Source organism: Centruroides vittatus, unplaced genomic scaffold, assembly GCF_030686945.1.
Source record: "Centruroides vittatus isolate TY-2023 unplaced genomic scaffold, ASM3068694v2 contig_273, whole genome shotgun sequence".
NCBI classification, from domain to species: Eukaryota; Metazoa; Arthropoda; class Arachnida; order Scorpiones; family Buthidae; genus Centruroides; species Centruroides vittatus.
This window is the reverse complement of record NW_027121739.1, coordinates 2,061,410-2,086,321: the sequence shown is the minus strand read 5'-3', so window position 1 is coordinate 2,086,321 and position 24,912 is coordinate 2,061,410. Positions and strand designations below refer to the sequence as shown.

Below are 24,912 nucleotides of genomic sequence, written 5' to 3'. Positions count from 1 at the left end.
CTTTCTTTAGTAAGCATTGTTAAAGACAGCCTTTCCTGTCCTATCGAATTTCTTAAATAATTTTTAATTCGTTTTAAAACAGAAAAAGATTCTGCACTAAAGCTGGGTTTTTCCGAATTACAGGCCTTAGACATTTGCCTAATTTGTCTATTGGTTAATCCGGATCTGGACAAGAGGTATCCCGATTATAATAATGGATGCCTAAAACACATGATATGAACGGCTGAAGGAAAGTTTTTCAATTTAGAGAAGTATATAATAAAAAAGCTAAGCTTATAAGTGCTGTATATTATCTTAATAATACGGTAATAAAAGTTAATATATGAAAGTAAAGATATTATTTTTACTACATTTGTAATTATAGTACAGAAAAAACTGGTAGAATATAATCATTGTCTTTATATCGATATATCACATATACAATCGTACAAGCGTAACTTCGACAGTACCGTCGCCGTAAAAACTTCGCTAGCTGGATCTTCACCGCTATCCGAGCGCAAATGCAAATATGTCACGTGATTAAAAGCTTTTACGGCGAGGGTTTTTACGCCCGTTTTTAGGCTAGTGGAGTCGCGGCCTTAAACTAAATACACTAAAACACTCACTGTACTCCACTTTTATTCGTACGTTTGTTGAGAGATTTTTCAATTAGGATTAAGTACAGATTTGCCAAGATAGAATCGCGTTTTTGTCTCAACACAGAGTGATCAGATTAAATAGCAATTATACCTTTTCCTGTAACTTCGAGCTCTTCTTTTACAGACGACAGATTCATAGGCTTTTTAATGTATTTTTACATTCTTATCCTGGCTACCGCAGTATACCATATCTTGTACACACATTCCTTCCCATATCATATGTCTGTATTTCTCCATATTTGACATTTCTTGGGGACAGCTGATAGTTTGATTCTGAATAATACTTATTTAAAGATTGAACTTACATTCTTGGCCAGTATATGGCACTACATAGTCATTCTATTAAAAACAGAGGATTTGGAAGAAAAAAGGGCAAGAATAAAATCGAAGCATCTCTGTAATTGTTCAAAACCAGAAAGTTGCATCACAGAAGGTATGCTAAATATTACACTATAAAAACACTTAAGCTATAAAGTCTAGAAATCCTATATATTAAACTGTGGTCTTATATGCAGAACTGCAACAGACTAATATATCGAATAATTGGAAACAGATGTTCGGGTTCAAACTTTAATTATTTAACCATGTCACAGATGCATTCACTTCGATAAAATCAGCTTCAACATACTGCTACAAGGTCTGCAGTTTATACGCCAGATGTTCTAAACTTTACCCTTTCATCGATTCTTCTTCAGTCAGATAAACGTCATGATCCCGTTTTCGAAATAATTTTTCAAAATGCATAAATCAAATAACAAAAACCAGTTGTATACGAATGTGTCTATTAAAACAGAAATATATGATACAGTCACACGTGCTTCTTCTGTAACACAATAACACAAAGTTAATGTCACACAGTGTAAAAGCAAGTAAAGTAAAGAAAAATTTACTATTAGAAAGTGTATTCAGTTTTATTTAAACTTGTGTATCTTGAATCTCAATGGAACATAAAAAAAATTCTGGATACACTGGTTTCGAGATTTACAGATTCTTATACAGTAAACAGTTATAGGTTTGTTTGATTGAAGTGTGTTTTTATTAATACAACAGAAAGTACAGTACATTCATGTTTGAAGTATTTAATTAATAAAACTTTTTTCACATGTTATCAGAAATGATACATAAATTATTTCGAATTCCTGACTTTTTCAGTCAACGAGAAACAAGCCCATCAGTGGCCACATGGAAAAAATTTATGAAAACTAGTCGTTTTCCATTATTTTCACCTTGTCAATTAGCTGGCCACTTAGAATTTTTTGGATTTCATTTACATTTGTAACACATAAACAGGTGCCACATTTATATATAAAGTCTTCTTCGAACACATCACCTGTCTACAGATCGCCCAAATATCACGTTATTGTAAACAAATTCAAATCAAACAAATAGTCGATCAGAGAAAAACAGCGATAAATGCAACCGTTCACTGTATTAAAAAAGATGTTTCTCATTTATAATTGACGCTATCGAAAAGTCGTCAAGCATTAATATTCGAACTTCACTCCAAAATTTTAGTTATACGGGTATCCGAAAAATATTATTTGAAATAAACATGGAAAATGTAATAAATTTAGGCTGAAAATGCAGAGCTAAATAGGTTTTCGTGATAAACATGATTGAGATAGTCAGGATCAAATGTATTTCAGTATTAAATTTAAATTCTTAAGAAGGAAAAAACTTAGTAGCTTATTATTTCAAGTAATATGAAATTCTAAAGTTAAATGTTACAGACAGAAAAATTATTAAATTTTTTTTTTACATTTGGTTCAACAAACGTTTAGAAAATTCACATGATATTTTAAAAATACTATTATTATTCATTTATAGTTTTTATGAGTTTGTTTAATGCAAACGTTCACGTATTTGGGTGACAAGTTTTGAAAATTTTTAATGCACATAAATGAAAATATGATTAAATATAAATTTTTATATGTTAAGAATGCAGAGAATATATTTAGTGTGTTAAAATTACTCGAGTTTTCTTTCCTACTTTTCAGAACAGAAAGGAGACATTTATAATACAACATCAATTAAAATTGAAATAATGAAAAAATCTGTACTATTGACTACAAAGAAATAATTTTCTTTGTAAAACGTTGTACTAAATACAAACTTTAAATACGACAAATTACAGAAGATAGAACTATATATTATAAATTTCCATTAATTAAAAACTTTTTGACTTAGCGTAATATCCAGTTATCAATTCAAAAATAAAAGAAAAAAGAGATAATATATATCCAATAACAAGAACAACGAAACTTCCTGCAAGTTCTTCTAACTTTAATGGGTGAACTTTATCCTTATCTGCATGCTGACTAAAATACTCTTTCTTCGTTATATGTTGAACAATTCCAACTTCAATTAAACGAGTTATGCTGTAACAAAGAACGTACAATACAATCTGAATATACCTGTTATACAATTGTACGAGCAAAAATTAAAAATTTTATGTTCTTACATTTTGTTGATTGATCTTTTGTATGGAAAATCTTTTCTAATTAAATATCCTGCTACAATGGTCATAAAATTATCTTCACTAAGTGATGATTTGCCTTGAAATAATGGCATAATTCTTCCACTCGCAAATATCTCTGACGAAATGAAAGCGTAACGTTCATTTTTCATTTTCGAAGCTATAACTGTTGCATATGGTGTTAACTTATCAGGATTTCTTTTCATGTAGTCTATTAATATTTCTGTCTCAGCTGATTTTCTTCCCTAAAACAAAATACGTGAAATTAACTGTGTAAAACTCTTATAATTAAACGACACTTCTATACATATTGATACTGTATTCTACTTGAATTATATAGCTTTTATATTTTGTGGTAAATAATGAACTTCAGTCAAGCCTCGGAGTTCGAACGCTTCGGTTTTCAAACAATTTGATTCACGGACAACATTTTATACTTATATTTGAACCCGGTTATTATACGAAAAATCGGTTGCCGAACAAGCTACTCTGCTTGTGTTAAAGTCGACGGCTCAACAAATCAGCGACAAGACTACAGATTCTGAAGTTAGTGACACCGGAATCGCTTCGTGTTACTAGATGTCACGACACGAATCATCAATGACGTTGCTATGTGAATTAGATCTTAATGCGAGTGCGGGAAAGATACTACAGTAGACCCCGTATAACACTGTAGATACGTTCCGTGTTATATGAACTCCATGTTGTACGAGTCACTTAAATACATGAGCCAATCACAGCCCGGCACGTGTGCAGTTTAGGGGCTACGGCTGTTTAAAAGGTTTTCTTTCATAAAATTAATCAATTCTAGACTAACTTGACTCTAACATTTCCAAAACACGTATAATTTCTTGGGAATAATCCGTGAACTATGCTATAAACAAAAAATTGTAGGATATTGTGACTAAGCTACTTTCTTTTCGTGTTAATTGATTTGGTTCTATTTCCTCTTGGCAAACAGAGTTGAATCTCTACTTATAAAGTGTTAGTTTCGGTTGTCGGTGACAGAACGTTTTGCTTTTAATTTACGTATAGAATAAATATAGATATAAATATTATATTATATATAATATTACATTGCATTTCTAGGCATTTTAATGCATGAAATACAGCTAAATAGGTAAAGATGGACTTCATTTTGGAAGTCGAGAACGAATTAATCCATTTCGTATTGTTTTTGATGGGAAAATTTACTCCGTTATTAGAATAAATCGGTTTAAAAACAACTGTTTGAATCGAGTTAATTTCCAATCCCAAGGTTTGAGTGTATTAAACTAAAGAAAAAAAATACACGTCAAAGTAATTGAAGAAAGGGAAATTTTTTGGGAGTGTAAAACGAACGTAAAAATCGTAAGATATAAAAATTAAAGCTGCAGTATTCTTAGTTTGATTAACTAATATTTGTTACAACATTTCATTTGGAAAAATATCTCATTTACAATCGTGAACTTTTGATCGAAAATAAATGAGAAAGTTTAAAATTTGTGGAGCAATGAAAATCACTAGAACATCAAGAAAGTGAAAAATGAAACTGTAATTTATATCTAATTACTGTATTTCTATACTGATCACAGAATAAATTTCATCGCATAATTTTGACAAAAAGAAGTTAAAACCGTATAATTCGTTAATCATGATCAACACTGATAGAAGTAGAAAATATAATTTGAGTTTTGAACAAGAGAATTTTCGTATGAAGTCTATAGCTTTCAACTTTAAGAAATTAAAACAAAAACAAAAACTTTTATATTAAAATGAGTACGATATTCTCTTTTAACTTTCAGCCGTATTTTCAGAAAATAATTCATATTAATACGTTATTTTACTAGGTATTTCATTACATTGTTTCCTTTACATTTGATAATATTTCAAATACTGTAAGAATGGATAATATTTTCGATTACAATCATACTAAATTATATATTTTATAATTATATTTTCAGCAGTTTATACTGTTTAGGCTAATATACGACTAGTATTTTAATACAGGTCGTATAATGTCAGAAATAAAGTTTGGATATTATATTTATGAATTTGCTTAACTTTTAAATATTTGGATATGGCTTTCTGTGAATATGTACCACAGAAATATTTTCCGAGTTTTACGGCAGCAGCTAATTCATTTATGGTTTTTGGAGCCGGTTCATAAGAAGGTGTAGTCAGAAACGAAATTAATGTCCCAGCATAAGCAAATCCTAATATAGAGGTTGAAAAGAGGCAAATTCCGATCGATAATCTTGCAGAGCAACTTGTTGTATTTCCCAAATTAGTCCCTAAAAGTTGTTGAAAAAACATTAATGAATTCATACGGATAATCACAAAAGTACACTTGGCATATTTTCATACAAACCTTTCATGGAGCATGATGCAATCAGGAACAACATAGCTCTCTTTATTGTCCAAAAGTGTTTGGTTTTCTTTATATTTTGTCCACTGTTCATTATCTTCGGTAAGATTATACCAAGAAGCACCATCGAAATCCCCAGGGCAATCCAAAGCTAATATATTGATATAAATTATTACATATGAAAAAATGAATGTGTATCAATATTATCGTTGAGTATTATAACGTTATTTTAGAAATACAACTTTCAAATATTTACATCATAATTTCAAGAGATATGGAAAATAGAAATAAAATTGCAATTTTTAAAATTAATTAAGTAGTAATGATAGCTTGCTTTGTTCTGTAAATGTTACCATAATTATTCTAATGATAAGCATCACTTTTTTATAAACATCTTTCTCAGATCACGATGTAATGTGTCCTGTTTGATATCTTGCACAATTCAATAACTGAATGATAACTTATTCTCTATTTTTAAGATATAATAAACAGTGCAATCTATTTTAAATTATAGCTAATACTACCATAAATATTGTACAGTCTATCCATGGTGATCATCTTATGGCCTGTGTTTATAAAACTGACTTAACAATATTAAATGCGTAGAAGTAATCACAAAAAATGTGTCTTCTTTTAAATCTTAACGTCCTTTTCACACTCGGGAAATAACTGTCTTTACGGCGGAGTCGCCCTTCATTTGTAGGCTGTTCTTCCGCCCCGATATGTAAAACACGGTTTAAAAAAAAACGGTTTTTGTGATTACTTCTACGCATTTAATATTGTAATGTATGAATTTTTTCTTGGCATGTTTTAATTATAGACTTAAGTTTAATTTAAAATATATACAGAAATTCAAATTTGAAATTTATTTTTTGTAGTAAAATTAATTATATGTTCATAAATAAATATAAAAATACATTATATTATAAGAAATAATATGAAAGTATTTATGACAATTATATTATTACATACCCTGATAATCAATCAAGCATAAGAATAATATCGAAAATTCTGGAAAAACAGACGTTTGGCTGACCAATTGAAAATTTTGCTGTCATCTCTATATAATCCAAATTCATACATTGTCATTAATTACAACTCAATGTTTCCAAAATAATAAATAAATAAATAAATGGGGTGAACCGGAAAGATAGAAATGCAAAAGTTGTAATTTATCATCTTGCAAAAGAATGTAATTTTTTATGCAAAACTACACAGATGGGTTGAGTATTTCTTTCTATGCATTTACGAATGCATTTCTCAAATTGAAGTTAAATTCGTATTAATCTGTCAGATGTTATCTACCTCACTTAACTTCCAATGTTTCTCTTTAATGATTGATGCATTGCATGTTTCCTGATTCAACAAAATCTTCTTTGACACACATTCGGAAAAAATAATGATTAATATTTCTATTTATTAATTAATTTAATTTACTATATATCGTTTCTTGGACTAATAATGAATACAATTTCAGGATTTAAGTGTATATCAAAGCACTTATCTAAACAGATATATTCAATACCTCCGTGATACATCATTTTCCCGTTTAAATAAATTTGTTTTTATTGTGTCATATATATATATGACACAATAAAACACACACACACACATATATATACAAACAAACACACACACACACACACACACACACACACATATATATATATATATATATAATTATATGTGTGTGTGTGTGTTTGTAAATTGTTATTTACATTATCTGAATAATTTTACTTTTAATCACTTCATTTTAATCTTTTTGCTAATAATGTATTCGCTTTAATTAATCAGTTAAAAACTTTATTGTATTTTAAACTCTATGTGTATTTTATATTCTTTTTTCTCCTGTCTGGTTGTGTAAAGAACAACTGTTAGCTATCAGATAAGACGCCCTTTGGACCCACATCTCGAAGATGCGTATGTAAACGTGAAACCGAGATCGTTTATTTATCAAACAACGTTGTAAAGGAATTTCGTCTATCTTTCCGATTATCGGGATCCTCCTTTCCAAATTTTCGGTAATATCAATTTAAAATAAATTAGAGAAACAAATTAAAATAAAAAATTTATCAATTAACTGTTATAAATCTCACAACATGCAAAGGAAAAGATGAGGGAGATGCCAGTCGTTTCCCCTGTTTTTAATGGTGTTATATGACCAATGGTGTGCTATCCATGTAACATGGACGCACATCATTTTTCATTGACAAGAAAGGAGGAGGACCACTAGATGATCAATGACACATTTTACAAATTACTTCACCTTCCTCCGGAAAAAGAAAAACATGATTGGTCAAAAACAAAGAATAAAATAGAAAGAAGTGACGAAATTAACAAAGTGAGACTGGATTAAGAGACAGGACTAACTGACAGAACTGAACTGATTGACCGGACAAGACTTGGCGACAGACCTAGTGAAGGACCAAGTAAAGCAGAAAGAAGATGAAAAAGAGAAAAACAGGAAGAGAAAGTGAAGAATAAAGAGAAAACAACTATTTTCCTGGTATATTGTGAGTCGCACCCTCCATTAGGAACCCTCTCGTTTTATAGATAGTAGTAGGCCAATTTCCTAAATCGGATTTTATAATTTTGTGCTGGACTTTGTTTTTCGATAATAAAGTCTTGTTAGTTGTACTTAACTCCGCATTCATCCTCCTGAGCGGCTAATTCCTGAACACCGGAGTGACTCTTACCCTCGCTCCTGAACTATTTGTTTTTTTTTTTTTTTAATCTAAGTCGACGGTGTGTCTGACAAAACACACCTGGTGGCAGGACCATACTCTAAATTTGCATAATCTATTTTTTGACGACCTCCGACCTCCGCACTTTGTTACCATGAAAACAGTTACTCCAAACAACTAAATATTTAATTTAGGGTTCGATAATTTTATATCTAAAAGTTAGAACGAGAAACATATTATAAAAGTTTAAAACTATACTTTAAAAAAATTATAATATTCGAACGTTTGTCTACCTGTGTTTCGAGGTTTATAACGTTTTTCTCGATACAAATTTCAGTTCGTTACACGGATAAAAAAATCATATAAATGATATTTTCTTTTGTATATATAAATAATATTAGAAAAATATGTAGAAAAATAAATAATACTATATGAATATAATATTATAATATAAAACAATAATATAAAGATATAATATAATACCATGTTATATAAATACTGTATACGCAAAAACTAATCTTTGTAATAGAAAACTTCATATAAATCTGCTTTAACAATACACTAATACACCCGAAAAAAATAAAACGACCTTTTAGCACAATGAAAAATTAGTTATTTCAAAATAGAGACAGAAGGAGCTTTCATCTATTTCATGATTGATAGTCACTTCTTAATTCATATTCTATTTACTTTTGAAAGCAAGTTTGCAAATTTTACTTGCGAAATTAAAGAACAGATGCACAGTTTATTTGCTTCACGTAAAATATTTCATTTGATTGATGTAAGTATTATTTAAAATTAAAACAAAAGTCGGCAAATATCTCAGTACTCTGTTTTGGTTGAATTTCCCCGTAAGTAAAAGCGTAGACATTAATAAACTTTAGTCTTTTTACTTAGAGTTTCTCAGTTCAATAAATATTATTTTTCGATTTAAACATATTGTTTTATTATATTGCTGAAAGATTGGTATAGCAAGCAAAAGTCGTATTTATTATAATGGAATAGTAAATTCTTTCTTTGTGAAAAGATAGAATTTCGAATTGATATTAATTATTGTTAAGCAGAGTTTTTAAATATATCTTACACACATACACGAAGAGAAAAAGGTCGAATAACATCTTCCCAATCAGATTTCAGTTTTCTTTCTGCTACAATAAATTTAACAGGATTCACCACTATAGCTGGTGTGTAATCCGCTGGGATGTGGGGTATAAAACGTACAGGAATACCAGTAATATCTGCAACCTAAACAAGAATATTAACGAGAGATTTAGTATTTTTAGAAAATAAAATAATCGAATATTTATATTTAGTGTTTACTTTTAAAGAAATAAAAGATAAAAATATTTTAAATTTATGAAATTACCAACCTCGTCATGTATTTAAAACAATTTAAGTTATTTAAACTGCGTATCATATTCTATTTTAGAAAAGTATTTATTTAAATATTTCGAGGTAATATTCTTTTAGCTTTATTATTAAATATTTTATTTAATCTAGTATTACAAGCATGTACTGTACATAGCACTGCACTCACGTGGCGAAACAAAGACCCTACTTTTCTTTCTAAAAATGTAAAACAATGGGCATCATATCAAAAACTACAATTATTTTTGTAAATTCTGAATTTTTTTGTCTAACTAACAGCGTGAAATACTTTTGGATTGAAAAACAGATTATTACGTTTACTTTATGTATGTTGATCAAAAATCACAAACACTAAACTTATAAATTATTTATCTGACCTCCTAAAAAAGGGTTTTCGGACTATTTAACAAATTGTCAGACTGTTTGCTGGAGTTCAAAAATTACTCAGAAGCAATTTTAATCTCCAGATGTTTTATTTAAATGCATCTCAGATCCAACGTTTTCGCTGATTTCTTCTCAGTCTACAGAGCATGAAAATTGTTTTGTGAAATTCTAACTAAAATATATTTTAAATCAAATATAACTAAATGGCATCTATTAAAAATAAGACAAAAAATATAAAGAAATCAACATTTAAAGTAAAGAAGACGGAGAATATCAAAGAAAAAACATCATGAAACTACATAAGCTATTTGGATACCCAACTTTTAACAGAAGAAAAGAATGGAACGGTATGTTAATCTTGAATAAAACTAATATTAAATTTCCGGATAATATACTATATATGCTAAGGTTGGAAATATCTTTCAATGCTCCGATAAAAAGAAACATTTTTAATAATACCGGAAATAGATAAAGCAATAATTTTACTTAACATTAAAAAAGAAGAAAAAGGCAACTTAAAAGGGTGTTTAAAAGAGATATTAGTAAAATAAGAAAAAAGAATAAAGACGAAAAAATATTAAAATCAGACAAATAGGCAAAAGATTATTCTAAAAAACACAATTTAGTTCAAAAATTAAAAGAAAAATAAATAACATAACAGTTATAAGAGCAGATAAAGCTAAACAATTCATTTTGGTCAATAATAAATGGAAAAAAAAGTAAATGCTTGGAAGTAGTCGACAACGAAGATTTTGTAAAACTAAAAGAAGATCCACAAACTCGAAAAATTACTTATTTGAATAAAGAACTTTAAAAAATACAAAGAAAATTGATAGACGCAAAAGAACAACAGTTTATATTAGACTAGTCAAATTATATAACACCTCTTTTAAAAATCTGATTCAAGACTCATAAACCTGAAGATAAATGCAGACCTTTAGTTGATTTCCAGAACTCTACATTATATACGAGGGTAACCCCAAAAGTAATGTTTCTTATTTTTTTAAAAATACAAAGAAACGTTTATTTTCAATAACGTTCATATCATTTTAAAGCTTGAACATTTAACTATTTTTCTACATAATCGCCATTGAGGTCGATACATTTTTGCATGGGTTATGGCAATTTTTGTATGCCCATGTCATACCAGCTAGCCGCCATGTCGTGTTAAACCGATTGAAATTCATCGCCAATTAACGGAATTGTATGGCGAGTCGTGCATACATGTCAAAAACGTCTTCAAGTGGTGTGAAGGGTTTGCAGCTGATCGTACTGAAATTCACGACGAAGAAAGAAGCGGAAGACCGTCAATTTTCGACGAGACAGTCGCGACGGTTGAGCAAAGCATGCGTGAAGATCGACGAATCACTCTGGATGATCTGTGCATTTTGGTTCGTGGGGTTTCTCCAAAGCACCATTCATAGGATTTTAACGGAAAAGTTTCAATATCAGAAAGTGTGCGCAAGATGGTACCCGCGACATGGCAGCGAACTGGTATGACATGGGCATGCAAAACTTGCCACAGCGCCTACAAAAATGCATCGACCGCACTGGCGATTATGTAGAAAAATAAATAAATGTTCAAGCTTTAAAATGGTATGAACATTATTGAAAATAAACGTTTCTTTGTATTTTTAAAAAATTGGAGACCTTACTTTTGGAATTACCCTCGTCACTTAGAACATTTCCATAAAAATAAACTATTTGAAATTCCATACTCAGACTATAGAATAACATCAACAGACGAATTAATTAATAGAATATTAAAATTAAAATTTAAACCTTTATTTAAATTAGTAAGCTTTGATATAAATTCAATGTACCCTAATATAAAACGGAAAATAATAGAAGAAAACTTCCAAATGTAGATATAAAAATATGGATTCATAAATTAATACAACTAACATATTTCAGTAATTACTTTAAAAATTGAGGGTATATTTAATCGCCAAAATGATGGGAATAGTATGGGCTCTGTCATAGGACCAAAACTAGCTGAAATCTATATGAACACAATAAATAGCAAGTAACATTTTACCAGGTATAATCCTCATTGTAAAATATGTAGATGGCGTCTTAATAATATTCGATTCAGAAAAAATGGATGAATTAAAAATACGAAACTTTGCGAACGATATAAATTTGAATATTTTATTTCAAATAGAACTTGAAATAACAATCAAATATATTACTTAGATATAATAGAGGCTGAATAGCTGAGCGGTTAAGATGGCAGCCTACCACTCTGGGAACCCGGGTTCGAATCCAGATAGGTCAAAGAAATCCCAGCATTTTTTTGGGGTGGTCAGTCCAAATATATTGGGCCACCATACCTCATTACCTGGCCGCCCCATTGTGGGCCTGGCCGATTCTGTAATGGGCTTGCTAATGAAGGCCCTCTTAATTCTCACAGAACAGAAAGGGTTTTAAAATACATATATAACAATACACAGAAGTAGTACAGAAATTATATTTAAAAGTAAGAAAAAGATTGTACTATGTCTAAGACTATAAATTACAAATCATATTGTCCTCTCTAAATAAAAAACAACAACTTCATTACAGCATTGAAAAAACCTACACACATACAACATATAGTGAAAATAGAATAAATAAAGTCAATATGATGTTTTTATTCTATGATTACCCCAAAAAATAATAGACAACAGATACAAAGTTAAAATTCTAAAATAAAGAATTGATACATAGATCCTTTCCTTATATTAAAATTCATTTCGAAAAATTAAAAAAAAAAATTTAAAAACATCCATAGAATTAACAGCTAATTTAAAGAATGCATAATTAATAACCAAAATAAATTGAAAATATATGTAGTCCTATATAAATTGTCGTGCACATGTGCAAAAAGTGCTCATTATATTGAAGAAACAAGAAGAATGTTAGAAAAAAGGATAAAGGAACAAGACACATCAATCAGACTGGAAAATGCCCAATCATCTTGGTTCATTCGCTGCAATGAAAATAACTGTAAAATTAATTTAAAAAAAATAACATAAAAATCCTATTTAGAAAAAAATATACATTTTTAAGATGATTTAAAGAACACAGCAATTAAAGGTTAACGTTACCTATGGTTCCAAGATGGCGGCTCGTCTCTGATTCCAGCAAATAAAAAAAGGGAAACGGTGGGGACTCACGTTCTAACCTAACCTAAACTATTCTAATAAATTACCATAATTATTACCAACAAAATTATTAGAATAGGTTAGGTTAGGTTAGAACGTGCGTCCCCCACCGTTTCCCTTTTTCTATTTGCTGGAATCAGACGAGCCGCCATCTTGGAACCATAGGTAACATTAACCCAATTAAAAATGGTGATAACCGTAAAATGTCACGGTTTTAAATTTTATGGTTTTAACATTGTACTTTACTATGTATATTGTTTGCCTGTCACTGCTATTACTACTTTATGTATCGTACTGTCATAACTACTATAACTTCACAATTTTTACATCTATATTGTAAATGATTTACAAGAACAATATATATATTTTAACTATTGTTATAGCAAATACCTGTAAATCGATAATTATTAATCCATATTTTATTAATAGTCGCAATTTCTGTGCTTCTCGTAACCATGTACAGTACGTTAAAAATTTTTTACATATTTTGTAACAATGCAAATATTTTATATTAACTTGTATGCATTATTTCCTAAACAGTTACATCACAAAGAGTTGAAAAGAAACTCGGAATCCAAAATGCATACTCTAGGAAATAAAAATGTGATTTTCTAAAGCTTGTCCTGTTTCTAATTGAAAACGTAATAAGTCTAGCGGAAATGAAAAGCCGTCATAGAGCTCGTAAAATTGTATTTTTGTCTCTTATAGTAATTAAAAAACCTTTATCACTCTTTTTCTTTTCGAAATATTTATTTCTATTAAACTGTCCTTATTAAATAAATTCAAAAATATTTTTAATGTAACATGAAAGACCACATTATTTGTCATTTTATTCTTTTTTATTCCGGATATTCCCTCGCACTTAGTGTTTGTTTGTCTCGAAAATGCGAGTTGTGTTACTTCCGGCAGCACCTCACTAAATTGATATTAAGATTTTGAATATGCCCACTGGGTGAATTGAAAAAGTAGTTTTTCACTGTACTCATAAAAATGTTTTTTAAAATTTAAAAAGTAGTAATGCCAGGAGTAAATTTTCATTTTATTTTAATTTTTTAGCGAAAAATCGGATACTTCAATCTAAAAATAGACATTGCACGAAAGTATTACATTAAAAGATCAACGTTCGTGCTGATTCTTTAAAAATTAGTGTGCTGATTTTCATTTCTGAACTCAGATCTTTGAAATGCAATTCAATGACAATGCATCTTAATGACGTTTGAGGTGGCGCCCCGCTATGGGCCCTGTTATACTCCTATTCGAGAAATTGCTAAACATAACGAAATGTAAAATATAACCATGGGTGTGTCTAATACAGTGCAGTGACGTACAGTAATTGGATGACCTCACAATTAATTCTAGAAACATGACGAATGAAACCAACTTTTTAATTTATTATAATTATCCTTATATAGTTATTTTTAAAATGAAATGAATACAGATAATCTTTTTATAATTTCATAAATTTAAATAATTTATCACTAAATACTTTTCATTATTTAACTTCATATTGAGGCTTGAGAAATTACATTTTAAAGAAAAGACGTTTGCATTTACATCAAAAGACGCTTCAAGAAAGAAAATCTACCTTATTCACAATTTGGCCAATCATTCCAGAATAAAAACCATTTTCTTCTCTTTTTCCACTGTCTAAAGGTAATGGATGAACAACTTCATATCTATATAAAATCATCTGTATTTAAATATGTCATTACATATATTTATATTGCTTATAAATTTTACTCCATGTACTGTATTTTTGTTTTCTTGTATCAAAAACGTTGAACTGGTCATTACTTATTGATATTATCAGGAATTACTAACTTACCTAAAATTTAACTGTTCTTGTAAAATTTTAATGATATCTAAAAACCAAGTTTGAGTTATTTGTTTTTTTGATTTTGTGAAACTCATCCACGCAGGATTCTGTAAACAATATAAAATTAATTTAAAATGTGAAACATTAAATAACCAAATTAATAAACATAATTCTAGAAATAAAAAATTCTCAGAATAATTTTTCGAGTAAGAACACTCATTTTTCACCGACTTCGAGTAAATTGTGACAAGACAGTTAACAATCAAAGTAGAAAAACATTTATTTTACTTTTTATTAAGAAATTCAAATACATTTCGCCTATTTTGCTAATTCAGTGAATACTGACTTTAATTACCAAGTGTCTTCTGATGATGAACGATATTATTCCAGCGTGCATCAACGATCATGCCAGCATTTAAATTCATGTTATTTGCATAACATTTAATACCATTAATTTTAATAAGATTTTTTTTGTTTATATAAAATTTGTATATTATTTTTGTTGATTTTACTTTTAAAATTATTACAGTGTTGAAACCAAGGTGGTGTTTCAATCTTATGGCCTTAATACCTTTTTTATGCAGTTTAAAAAAATACTAAGAAGTAAACATTGCATGAAGACATTATAGTAGAAGAAAAACAGTTATTCAAAAAATATTTATTGAATAACCTAAATTTATTGAAATATTTACCTAGGAAAAATCTTAAGTGGTATGATTATTATATAAGTCATCGATACAACGTTAAAAATGAAAAAATAAATTCTCGATACGTCCTCTTCACGTATATAAATTGCTTACATGAAAAAATACAAAAGTCACTTCAATAAACTCTCTGTTCATCTTCTAGCAAATCAAAACAATAGATTATCTAATATAACAAACTTTATTAATAAAGAAGAAGAAAAAGTACAAGATCTTCAGTTAGATACTGCAGGAGTCATGTACAGTACGTGTCCACAGCCCAAATACTACATAGCAGAAACTAAAATAAAATTAGAAAAACGACACAAAGGACACGAAGCGGCCATTAGTGAATCATCTTGGTTTCAACACTAATAATTTTAAATGTAAAATGAACAAAAATAATATATAAATTTTATATAATGAAAAAATTTTTATTAAAACCCGTATTAGAAAACACTATAGTATTAAAAATTACGCAAATAACATAAATTTCAATGCTGGGGTAATCGTTGATGCATGCTGAGATAATATCGTTTATCATAAGAAGACACTTGTTTATTAAAGTCAATATTTACTGAATAAGCAAAATAGGCCAAATGTATTTGAATTTCTTAATACAAAGTAAAATAAATGTTTTCTGTAAAGGTCGCTTTTAGCGTCCTAAGTCGAAAAGCCACGCGACAGAGATAATTGGACCCACCTGGCGTTGGGGCCATAAACGGCCGGAAAGATCAAAGGAGTAGCGGTTTCGTTTAGGGGTCAATGTGTGTGCTACGTGTCGGCCGGCTTGGGAAAAAAATGTAAACAGGGGACGGACGCGAATGTGAGCTACGTCGGCGGGAAATAAGGCGGACGTCTTTGGAAGCTCTCAAAAAAAAAAGGAAGGAACTGATTGGTCGCGGGTGGTCGCAGCAGGATCCCTTAAATTGGAAGGGTGGCGGAAAAACGAGGAGAAAGGGCGAGAGACCGAATACGTGGTGGTCTCTGACACTAGGTAAGCCTTTGAGGTGTATAGAGAGAGCTTTCTCCTCTTGGAAAGTCCTCCGGAAAAAGGTTAGTGCAGAGACGGACGGCCACGCAGTTGAGCCATCTCCGGAAAAGCGACTTGAGTTCCCCGGAGACTAACAGTCCCCAATAGACAAGCCGACTAGCGATACCACATCTTTGTTACATAGCGTATGTAATGTTGTTGAACATTGTACATCTTGTAAATATTTGTTGTGTAAATAAACTGTATATATTTACTTGTTGAGTGTGGAGGTGTAGCTTTCCTCGAACCATCTTACGGACATTCTCGAGTCGCAAAACCCAACTCGAGACGATTCATCGTAAAGATCGTGACGGATAAGAAGGATCTTCACTTTTTCCTTTTTTGATTGTTAACTGTCTTGTCACAATTTACTCGAAGTCGGTGAAAAATGAGTGTTCTTACTCGAAAAATTATTCTGAGAATTTTTTATTAATAGAATTATGTTTATTAATTTCTATATATAACTGATCCCATTTTTCAATTGCATCTTTTATATAGTTAAATAACCAGTTTTGTAGAAGCTAAACAGGTATTTACGTCATATCCAGCAATTTTCCACACGTAGTCTTCGTCCATTTTTTTCTATCATCTAAAATGTATAAAAATAAAAATTTTTAAGACTTGTAAACCAGGTATTTTAACAAAATTACAAAAGTTTCACGAGCAGGCTTAAAAAGCTTAATATATTCTCAAAATATCAAAATATTGGATATTTTCAGTGTATTCAATTTTTGTCATATTTCTGTATTGAATGGCCAAGAAGAGAAAATACTTTATTCATATTCATAACATTACTCGTTTCTGAGATTTCGATAAAATATAAACTGGATTGATTTAATTTGTAATAATTAATACCAGGAAACAAAATATATTTTGCTGTTAGTGTTTTTCACCACAGAAGTAAGCTCATTATGCAGTGTCACAGATTATCACTTTTTAAATAAATAACTACATCAGTCTGTGTGAAGAAAAAATTACAAAAATCCTAATGTAGGCCCATTTTGAAAATTTTGTCAGTGCCCATTCATATATTGTTATTCCACTGCAACTGTGTGTTTTGTGTAGGGAAGTGTTTTACAAAAGCCATAGAAAAAATAATACTGAATAAATGAAACAATTCGTTAGCAACGAATTCATTTCGAAAATTTATAATTTGCAAATTCTTTTTTGAAGATTATAAGATGATAACATAGATGAAAATGATTCTTGCAAATTTTAACGTGAATTTTCTTTACAAAGAAATAAGGAAAATTACATGATATACAAACAACAAAACAAATAATCTTTATTACAAATTTAAATATACATAAATAAATTGTTATTGTTTTCTTTTGTTTGTCCTTTATGTAAATTTTTATTTTTACACAAATGTAAAAAAAAGTTTGTAGGATATTTTTCTAGTGTCACCACGCTGTCGTATTTCCAAATCCAGAGGCATTAGACCCGCCAGTACTCAGAGTGCATCATTTGATGTAGTACGACATGCTCCAGTAATTTTTAATAGCATTTTTCTTTATAGGCTGTTTATTTTCCGTTTCATGTGTGTCAATTCCATCCTCCACCCCGAAATTTGGGCAGCGTATGTGACAATTGGGATTATAGCACCTTTATAAATCTGTGTTAAAGCCCTTCCCGCCTAGACTACATTCTTTACGTGCTACTTTCGCTATTTCTTGGAATAGGTTACCCACATTTTTCTTAATTGTTTCTAGGTGTGCATTCCAGAAAAGTTTGTTATCTATTGTTACTCCTAAATAGTTGATTTGGTTGGTACATTTAATCGATTTATTTTGCATTTTAATTGTGGGTTGCCTGTTTGCCACTTTGCATGTTGTAAAGGCTATGGCGTTTGTCTTCTCTGGATTAAATTTTAGTTTGTTTGCATTTCCCCATTTCTCTATTTTATCCAGTATATTTTTACATTTTATTTCTATTTGTTCTCTGCTTTTTGCCGAACAAACAGACCATTACAATCGTCAGCAAATGCTGTTATTTTTGATTCCTAATTTTCCGACTGTCGAACTACTACCGAATCTACTTACTATTGAACTAAAGCCTAAGGTGAACAGTGTACACCTTAGGCTTGGTAAGGTAGGGTGAACTCTAAAGGACTTGAAGAACGCGCCGGAATTCTATGTCAGAAAAAATACTTATTCTCACGTGAAATTAATGTAAACTTTCTCACGAGATTAAGGGCTGCGTAACAAGACAAGTTTAAAAAGGAGAAATTATAAAAAAAACAAGTTATAAAAACCTAAAAATGCGTTATTTGGTAATAAAGCCTAAAATGCATATTTGAGTATATTTTGGTATAAAAAAAAAAAAAACATAAATTTGGTATTTTTTGCCACTTTCCTAAAAACTTTCCTAGCCAATCTCCCTTTTTTATCTCCAGGGATTGTGTTACTTTTTTCAAACTGGTTCTCATTAGTTTATTTTATCATTAAAAAATTAACGTCCTGTTGTTACCCATTGGACACTGATAAAAAATGCCGTAAGGTGTTTAACTTTAAACTTTGTTATTTAGGCCAAGTCTTTCTTTCTTCTTCCTAAAAACTATTTATACAGTGGAGCCACTTTCATTTTATTAGTTTGCATCAAGTATCTATAGACTTGAATCAAGTCTACATTATTGGATACAGATTGAAAATGCCAAAAGAATTGTCATCGAAATTCTCTCCTTTGCAGTCCAATATTGCTCAATTTAGAGAGCCTAAAATATATATCTCCGATGGAAAGGTGATAAATATTTTAGGCTGTTATATTAATATGTGCATCACAGGCATCGCAATGCCTGTGGTGCACATATCATTTGCAACAGGAAATCTCAAATTCGACAGTACATACAAACGGCTAACACAAGAACAACATGAAACAGTGAGAAAATGCCGAGCGTAAACGTAAACAAATATTTATATCACAATCACAGAAAAACGGGATTGCTTCTGTGCCAAACAGTAACTTAAATTATGAATTTCGTGAGGCGATGTGTGAAACAGAAATTCCATTTTCCAAACTATTATGTCCAACACTTAAATCATTTCTGGAGAAGTACATGCATAAAACAATTTCCGATGAATAAACGTTGAGGAAGTCCTACAGGGAAGACGTGTTTCTGAGAAAGCTGAGAAAGTTACAAAATTAGTTTGAAAGTAAACAAATATGCTTTGTGGTGGATAAAACCACAGATGAACAATACAATATGGTTACTGTTGTTCTAGTTGGAGCTCTTCGTGAAGAGGAATAAAACGCGCCTAAACTCTTGAATATGGAAATATTTGAAAAAGTCATTGTTTACTTCTTTGCATTAACTGAGTTACAATAACTCAGCTTCACTCTTTTCAGATTCTTTGGTCTGATGGCGTATAGTACAACATCGTGTGTTTACTGTTGTCAGATCATACAGCATATATGGTCAAAGCAAAACAGAATATGAGCATAACGTTTTCTTAATTTCTACATGTGACATGTTTAGCCAATAAATTAAGCGGAGCCGTTAAAAAAATCGAGATACTTATCCTAAAGTTGACAAGATAGTGGTACATGTTAAGAAAGTGTTCGTAAAGACATCTTACATACAAACGTTATGAAAATACGACTAAACTTTGTTTTCCTTGAGCCAATTATCACAGACTGGGGAACGTGGTTGAATTCCCTGTTTTACATTGGAAAATAAATGGACCAGCTGAAGAAACTTTTTATCACATACTTGCGAAGATAAGACCATGGGAATAGTGTGTGTTTTATCTCTTTTGCAAGATACATCAGTTTGCCAAGAATTAATGGTCCTTAGATCTCTGGAATTTCTAAGAACCAGCTTTGTGCAACTGGTGAAGCAAAGACTTCAACTGCATGAATTATTTCTATCATTGAAAAATGTCCTAGAGAAACCTACAATCTAATCTTTTGCAAGAAACTCGACGTACTGTGGAAAAACTGTTTGTTTGTACGTTGTTTGAAGAACATGTGGTATAAAGGGAGATTCGTATTTTGAGGGTTTTAGTGCATAATTTGAGGTTTTTACAGCAAATAATATACACCTAAAATGCACTTTTTAGCACCTAACACTCCAATTGTTAAACATCATAATGTAGTAATAAAGAACAAACTAAAAGGAAGATAACACTTGTACTTATATATAAAATAAAGATTATATATAGTTTATGCTTTACTTTAAACTTTCTTAGCCTATAACGTTCGATAAGTGCATAAATATAATTTTCGGAAAATCATATGTAACGTAAAATCATAGAAGCTGTAATTCTTAAATCTTGTGAACTTTAAAAGTTCATTAAAATCCTGATAAGTTCCATACATCTGGGTGTAATAAATTAAATGTAATTCAGTGATAAGAAAAAATTTCATAAAGTAGAAGCTAGATATACTGTACTTACATGAAAAAAGTTTATTAATGCTTCACTTTAATCTATTTCAGCAGGGAGTTTAATGATTGTGTAAATTTATTCCCAGTGATAAAAATAAATTTGACTACAAAATATTTTAGTTGATAGTCGTTCTTTTCTCTTTTATTCTGCGCACCAAACAAAATAATGTATATGCTTTCAAAGAACAGTATATTCTATAAATTATATTCAAACGTTTTTAATAATTACTATTGATCTGTATAATACATTGCATTTAATATCTCAATTAATAAAATTGTAGATAATAAATATAATTTAAGAGCAATAAATAAAACAGAGGGGTAATTTTGAAGATTGCATATATTTTTATGAATAAAGTTTTATATTTAATAACAAAATCATTATATTATTCGGATAAACAATCCGGAGTCGATATAAACGAGCGTGACGCTCGTTGATATCGACTCTTATAATACACGCTCTTATAATACACGTGAGCTGTCATGGAAACGAACGAATATAATTTTGCAATAATCTTTACATATTCGGATATTTTGTTTAGATTTCTGTAAATCAAGACATCCTACATTCATATTTAAGCATAATATTACTTTGAATATAGTACTGAATATTGTCTTTAAGATATTTCAGAGAAAAACAATGTTAATTTTTGTTTTAATCAGTAGGATTCGTTATTTTACTCTACTATTCAATCTTATCTTTACTTCATTTAAATTGTCGAAAACATATATTTTTGTATATTAAATTTGAATTAAAAATATGCTGCACGTGAGATAAAACTCGAACATGTGAAAAATTTTCAATCATAGTACACTCTTTTTTCATCTCTTTGGCATACTTTCTCAGAATCTGCTCTTCTTTACTGATAAAAAATGATGTTAAGAGGATGGAAAAGTCACATGACAGATTTATTGAACGACTTTTCATGTTACACCTGAAATAATTCTGCTTTCCTCTAATCTATGATATGTTAATATTTTGCAATTGTATAACCATAACTGCAATTAATACGTAATGCCTTCTAAGGTGTGCTGAAATCTAAAATCAAAAGAAAATTGTTATATATTAAGTACCTTCGTGTAAAATGAATTAAAATTAATGAATATGAATGTGGTCTTTCTTCACTCTTTATGTGATACTTACAATTTCTAATAGAAAGTTTTGTCACTAACGTTTGAAAGTTAAATATTTTACTACTTCCTACTGTTTTTTTCTAGTTTTCTTAATATCATTTATTTCTTGTTTTAACCTGAATTTGTGAAGATTATTACAAAATTATATTCGTTCATTTCCATGACACCTCACGTGTATTATAAGTGGTGACCACTTATAATACACGCTCGTTGATATTGGCTCCAGATTGTTTATCCGAATAATATAATGATTTTGCTATTATATATAAAACTTTATTCATAAAAATATATGCAATCTTCAAAACTACACCACTGTTTTATTTATTGCTCTTAAATTATATTTATTATTTACAATTCTATTACTTGAGATATTAAGTGCGATGTATTATACAGATCAATAGTAATTATTGAAAACGTTTGAATATAATTTATAGAATATACTCTTCTTTGAAAGCATATACATTATTTTGTTTGGTGCGCAGAATAAAAGAGAAAAGAAAGACTATCAACTAAAATATTTTGTAGTCGAATTTATTTTAATCACTGGCAATAAATTTACACAATCATTAAACTCCCTGCTGAAATAGATTAAAGTGAAGCATTAATAAACTTTTTTCATGTAAGTACAGTATATCTAGCTTCTACTTTATGAAATTTTTTCTTATCACTGAATTACATTTAATTTATTACACCCAGATGTATGGAACTTATCAGGATTTTAATGAACTTTTAAAGTTCACAAGATTTAAGAATTACAGCTTCTATGATTTTACGTTACATATGATTTTCCGAAAATTATATTTATGCACTTATCGAACGTTATAGGCTAAGAACGTTATAGGCTTATCGAATCTATTACACCCAGATGTATGAAAAAGTTTTCTAATTAAAATTGATCAAACCGATTGACAATGTGTTGATTAGTATTAAGAAAAAATTTTAAAAATATTTAACTTAGCTCTCATCTGTTAGAATTATAACCTTGAATTTACATATATAAATGCCCGACTAATCATGTAGTTTTTATCTTAAAGTTTTCATCCTAAGTATCTTAAGTAAGTATATTGTATCTTTAAACATTATAAGATGTTTAACTTAAAATGAGTTGTAAATAACATGTTTTATAATTTAGAATTCAACTCTCACAAAATGCAGAATTTAAGATATTTTTATATTATTTAGATTATTAGGTTATTTATATTTTTTATAGACACCTCAACGGTGCATAAATTTGCCCTTAATCATGCTCTTAGAAGGGTAAGAGAGTTGATTATTCGGAATTAATTGTTCTCCCCCAAAAGGTACAGGGTTCTGAAAAATAATTTTGTACTAATTTTAAATCTGTATTTGTTCTCAATTTATATATGTACCCAAATATTATATTTGTTAAAAAACCTGTATTCAAATAAACGAATAATATAAAAAAAGAATTATTTATTTCTTTGTTGACAGTTAATAAATCATTTAAGATACCAAATATTGTAGCATTTTAATTTACTCAACAAATTATTTATGATATGAAACAATTCCATCCGTGTTTATAAACTTGAAAAATAGTAGAATGGAATAAAATTTGTATTAAAACAAATTAATTTTGTGATTAGAGCTGCTCATACCCATACTATTCATATACGCTATATGATCTGACAACAGTAAACACTTACTATACGCCATCAGGCCATAGAATCTGTAGAGTGAAGCATTGGCTAAGTTATTGTAACTCAGTTAATGCAAAAAAGTAAACAATGACTCTTTCAAGTATTTCCATATTCAAGAGTTTAGGCGCGTTTTATTCCTCTTCACGAATAGCTCCAACTAGAACAGCAGTAACCATATTTTATTGCTCATCTTTGGTTTCATCCACCACAAAGCATATTTGTTTATTTTCAAACTAATTTCGTAACTTTCTCAGCTTTCTCAAAAACACGTCTTCCCTGTAGGACTTCCTCAACGTTGATTCATTGGTAATTGTCCTTACGCATGTATTTCTCCAGAAATGATTTAAATGTTGGGCATGATAATTTGTAAAATGGAATTCCTGTTTCACACCTCACCTCATATAAGTCAAAATTGAAGTTATTGTTTGGCACAGTTTCTCTGTGACTGTGATATAAATAATTGTTACACTTACACTCGGCATTTCCCCGCAGTTTTCCCTGTTCATGTGTTTAGCCGTTTGTATGTACTGTCGAATTTGAGATTTCCTGTTACAAACAATACGTGCATCATAATCATCAGAATGCAGAATCTGCCCATCGGCGATCAATATTTTAGGCTCTACAAATTCAGCAATATTAGAGTTCAAAAGAGACGATTTCGATGACAATACTTTTGGCATTTTCAATCTGTATCCAATAATGTAGACTTGATTCAAGTCTAAAGATGCTTGTTGTAGACTAACAAAATCAAAGTGACTCAGCTGTATAAATAGATTTTAGGAAGAAGAAGGAGAGAAGTGGCCTAGATAACAAAGTTCAAGGTTGAATACTTTCTGGTTTGGTTTTTTAATACTGAAGTATTCCCAAATATACATTTTAGGCTTTATTACCGAAGTATGCATTTTTAGGTTTTTATAACTTGGCCCCAGCTACCCATATGAATGAAATAATTGCAAATTTGGAACTTTATTTGCAATTTTGTTGCAAAAGAATATGAGAAAACCTAAAAACCGGTTCCTAATGACATTATTCTTAACATGTAGATATATAAAAATTGTTATAATTTTAAATGAACCTTATTGACGTCGCGTGAATTTTTACTAAAACTAAATTATTTTTTAACACAACGATATTTAAAAAATAAAATTTTTAAATTATTTA

General features: G+C 29.7%; 1 protein-coding gene across 1 annotated transcript; it reads right to left on the bottom strand.

Moving 5' to 3' along the window:
* Positions 1–3,095: 3,095 nt before the first annotated feature.
* LOC136971922 (glutamate receptor ionotropic, kainate glr-3-like) lies at positions 3,096–24,431 on the bottom strand. The gene is made up of 7 exons (XM_067266446.1): positions 24,225–24,431; positions 14,869–14,966; positions 14,629–14,719; positions 9,238–9,390; positions 5,465–5,612; positions 5,158–5,387; positions 3,096–3,359 (listed from the first exon to the last, which is right to left on the bottom strand). Exons 1-7 carry the CDS (start codon positions 24,429–24,431, stop codon positions 3,096–3,098), a joined length of 1,191 nt encoding a protein of 396 aa, XP_067122547.1.
* Positions 24,432–24,912: the final 481 nt, after the last annotated feature.

Excerpts from the sequence above, each read along its gene's own strand:
- LOC136971922 (XM_067266446.1), bottom strand. The coding sequence starts at position 24,431 with ATGCCAAAAGTATTGTCATCGAAATCGTCTCTTTTGAACTCTAATATT. Across the intron at positions 14,720-14,868 it reads CAAGAACAGTTAAATTTTAG|ATATGAAGTTGTTCATCCAT; the intron begins GTAAGTTAGTAA and ends GATTTTATATAG. Across the intron at positions 5,613-9,237 it reads TTCGACCTTTTTCTCTTCGT|CTTTGGATTGCCCTGGGGAT; the intron begins GTATGTGTGTAA and ends TCAATATATTAG.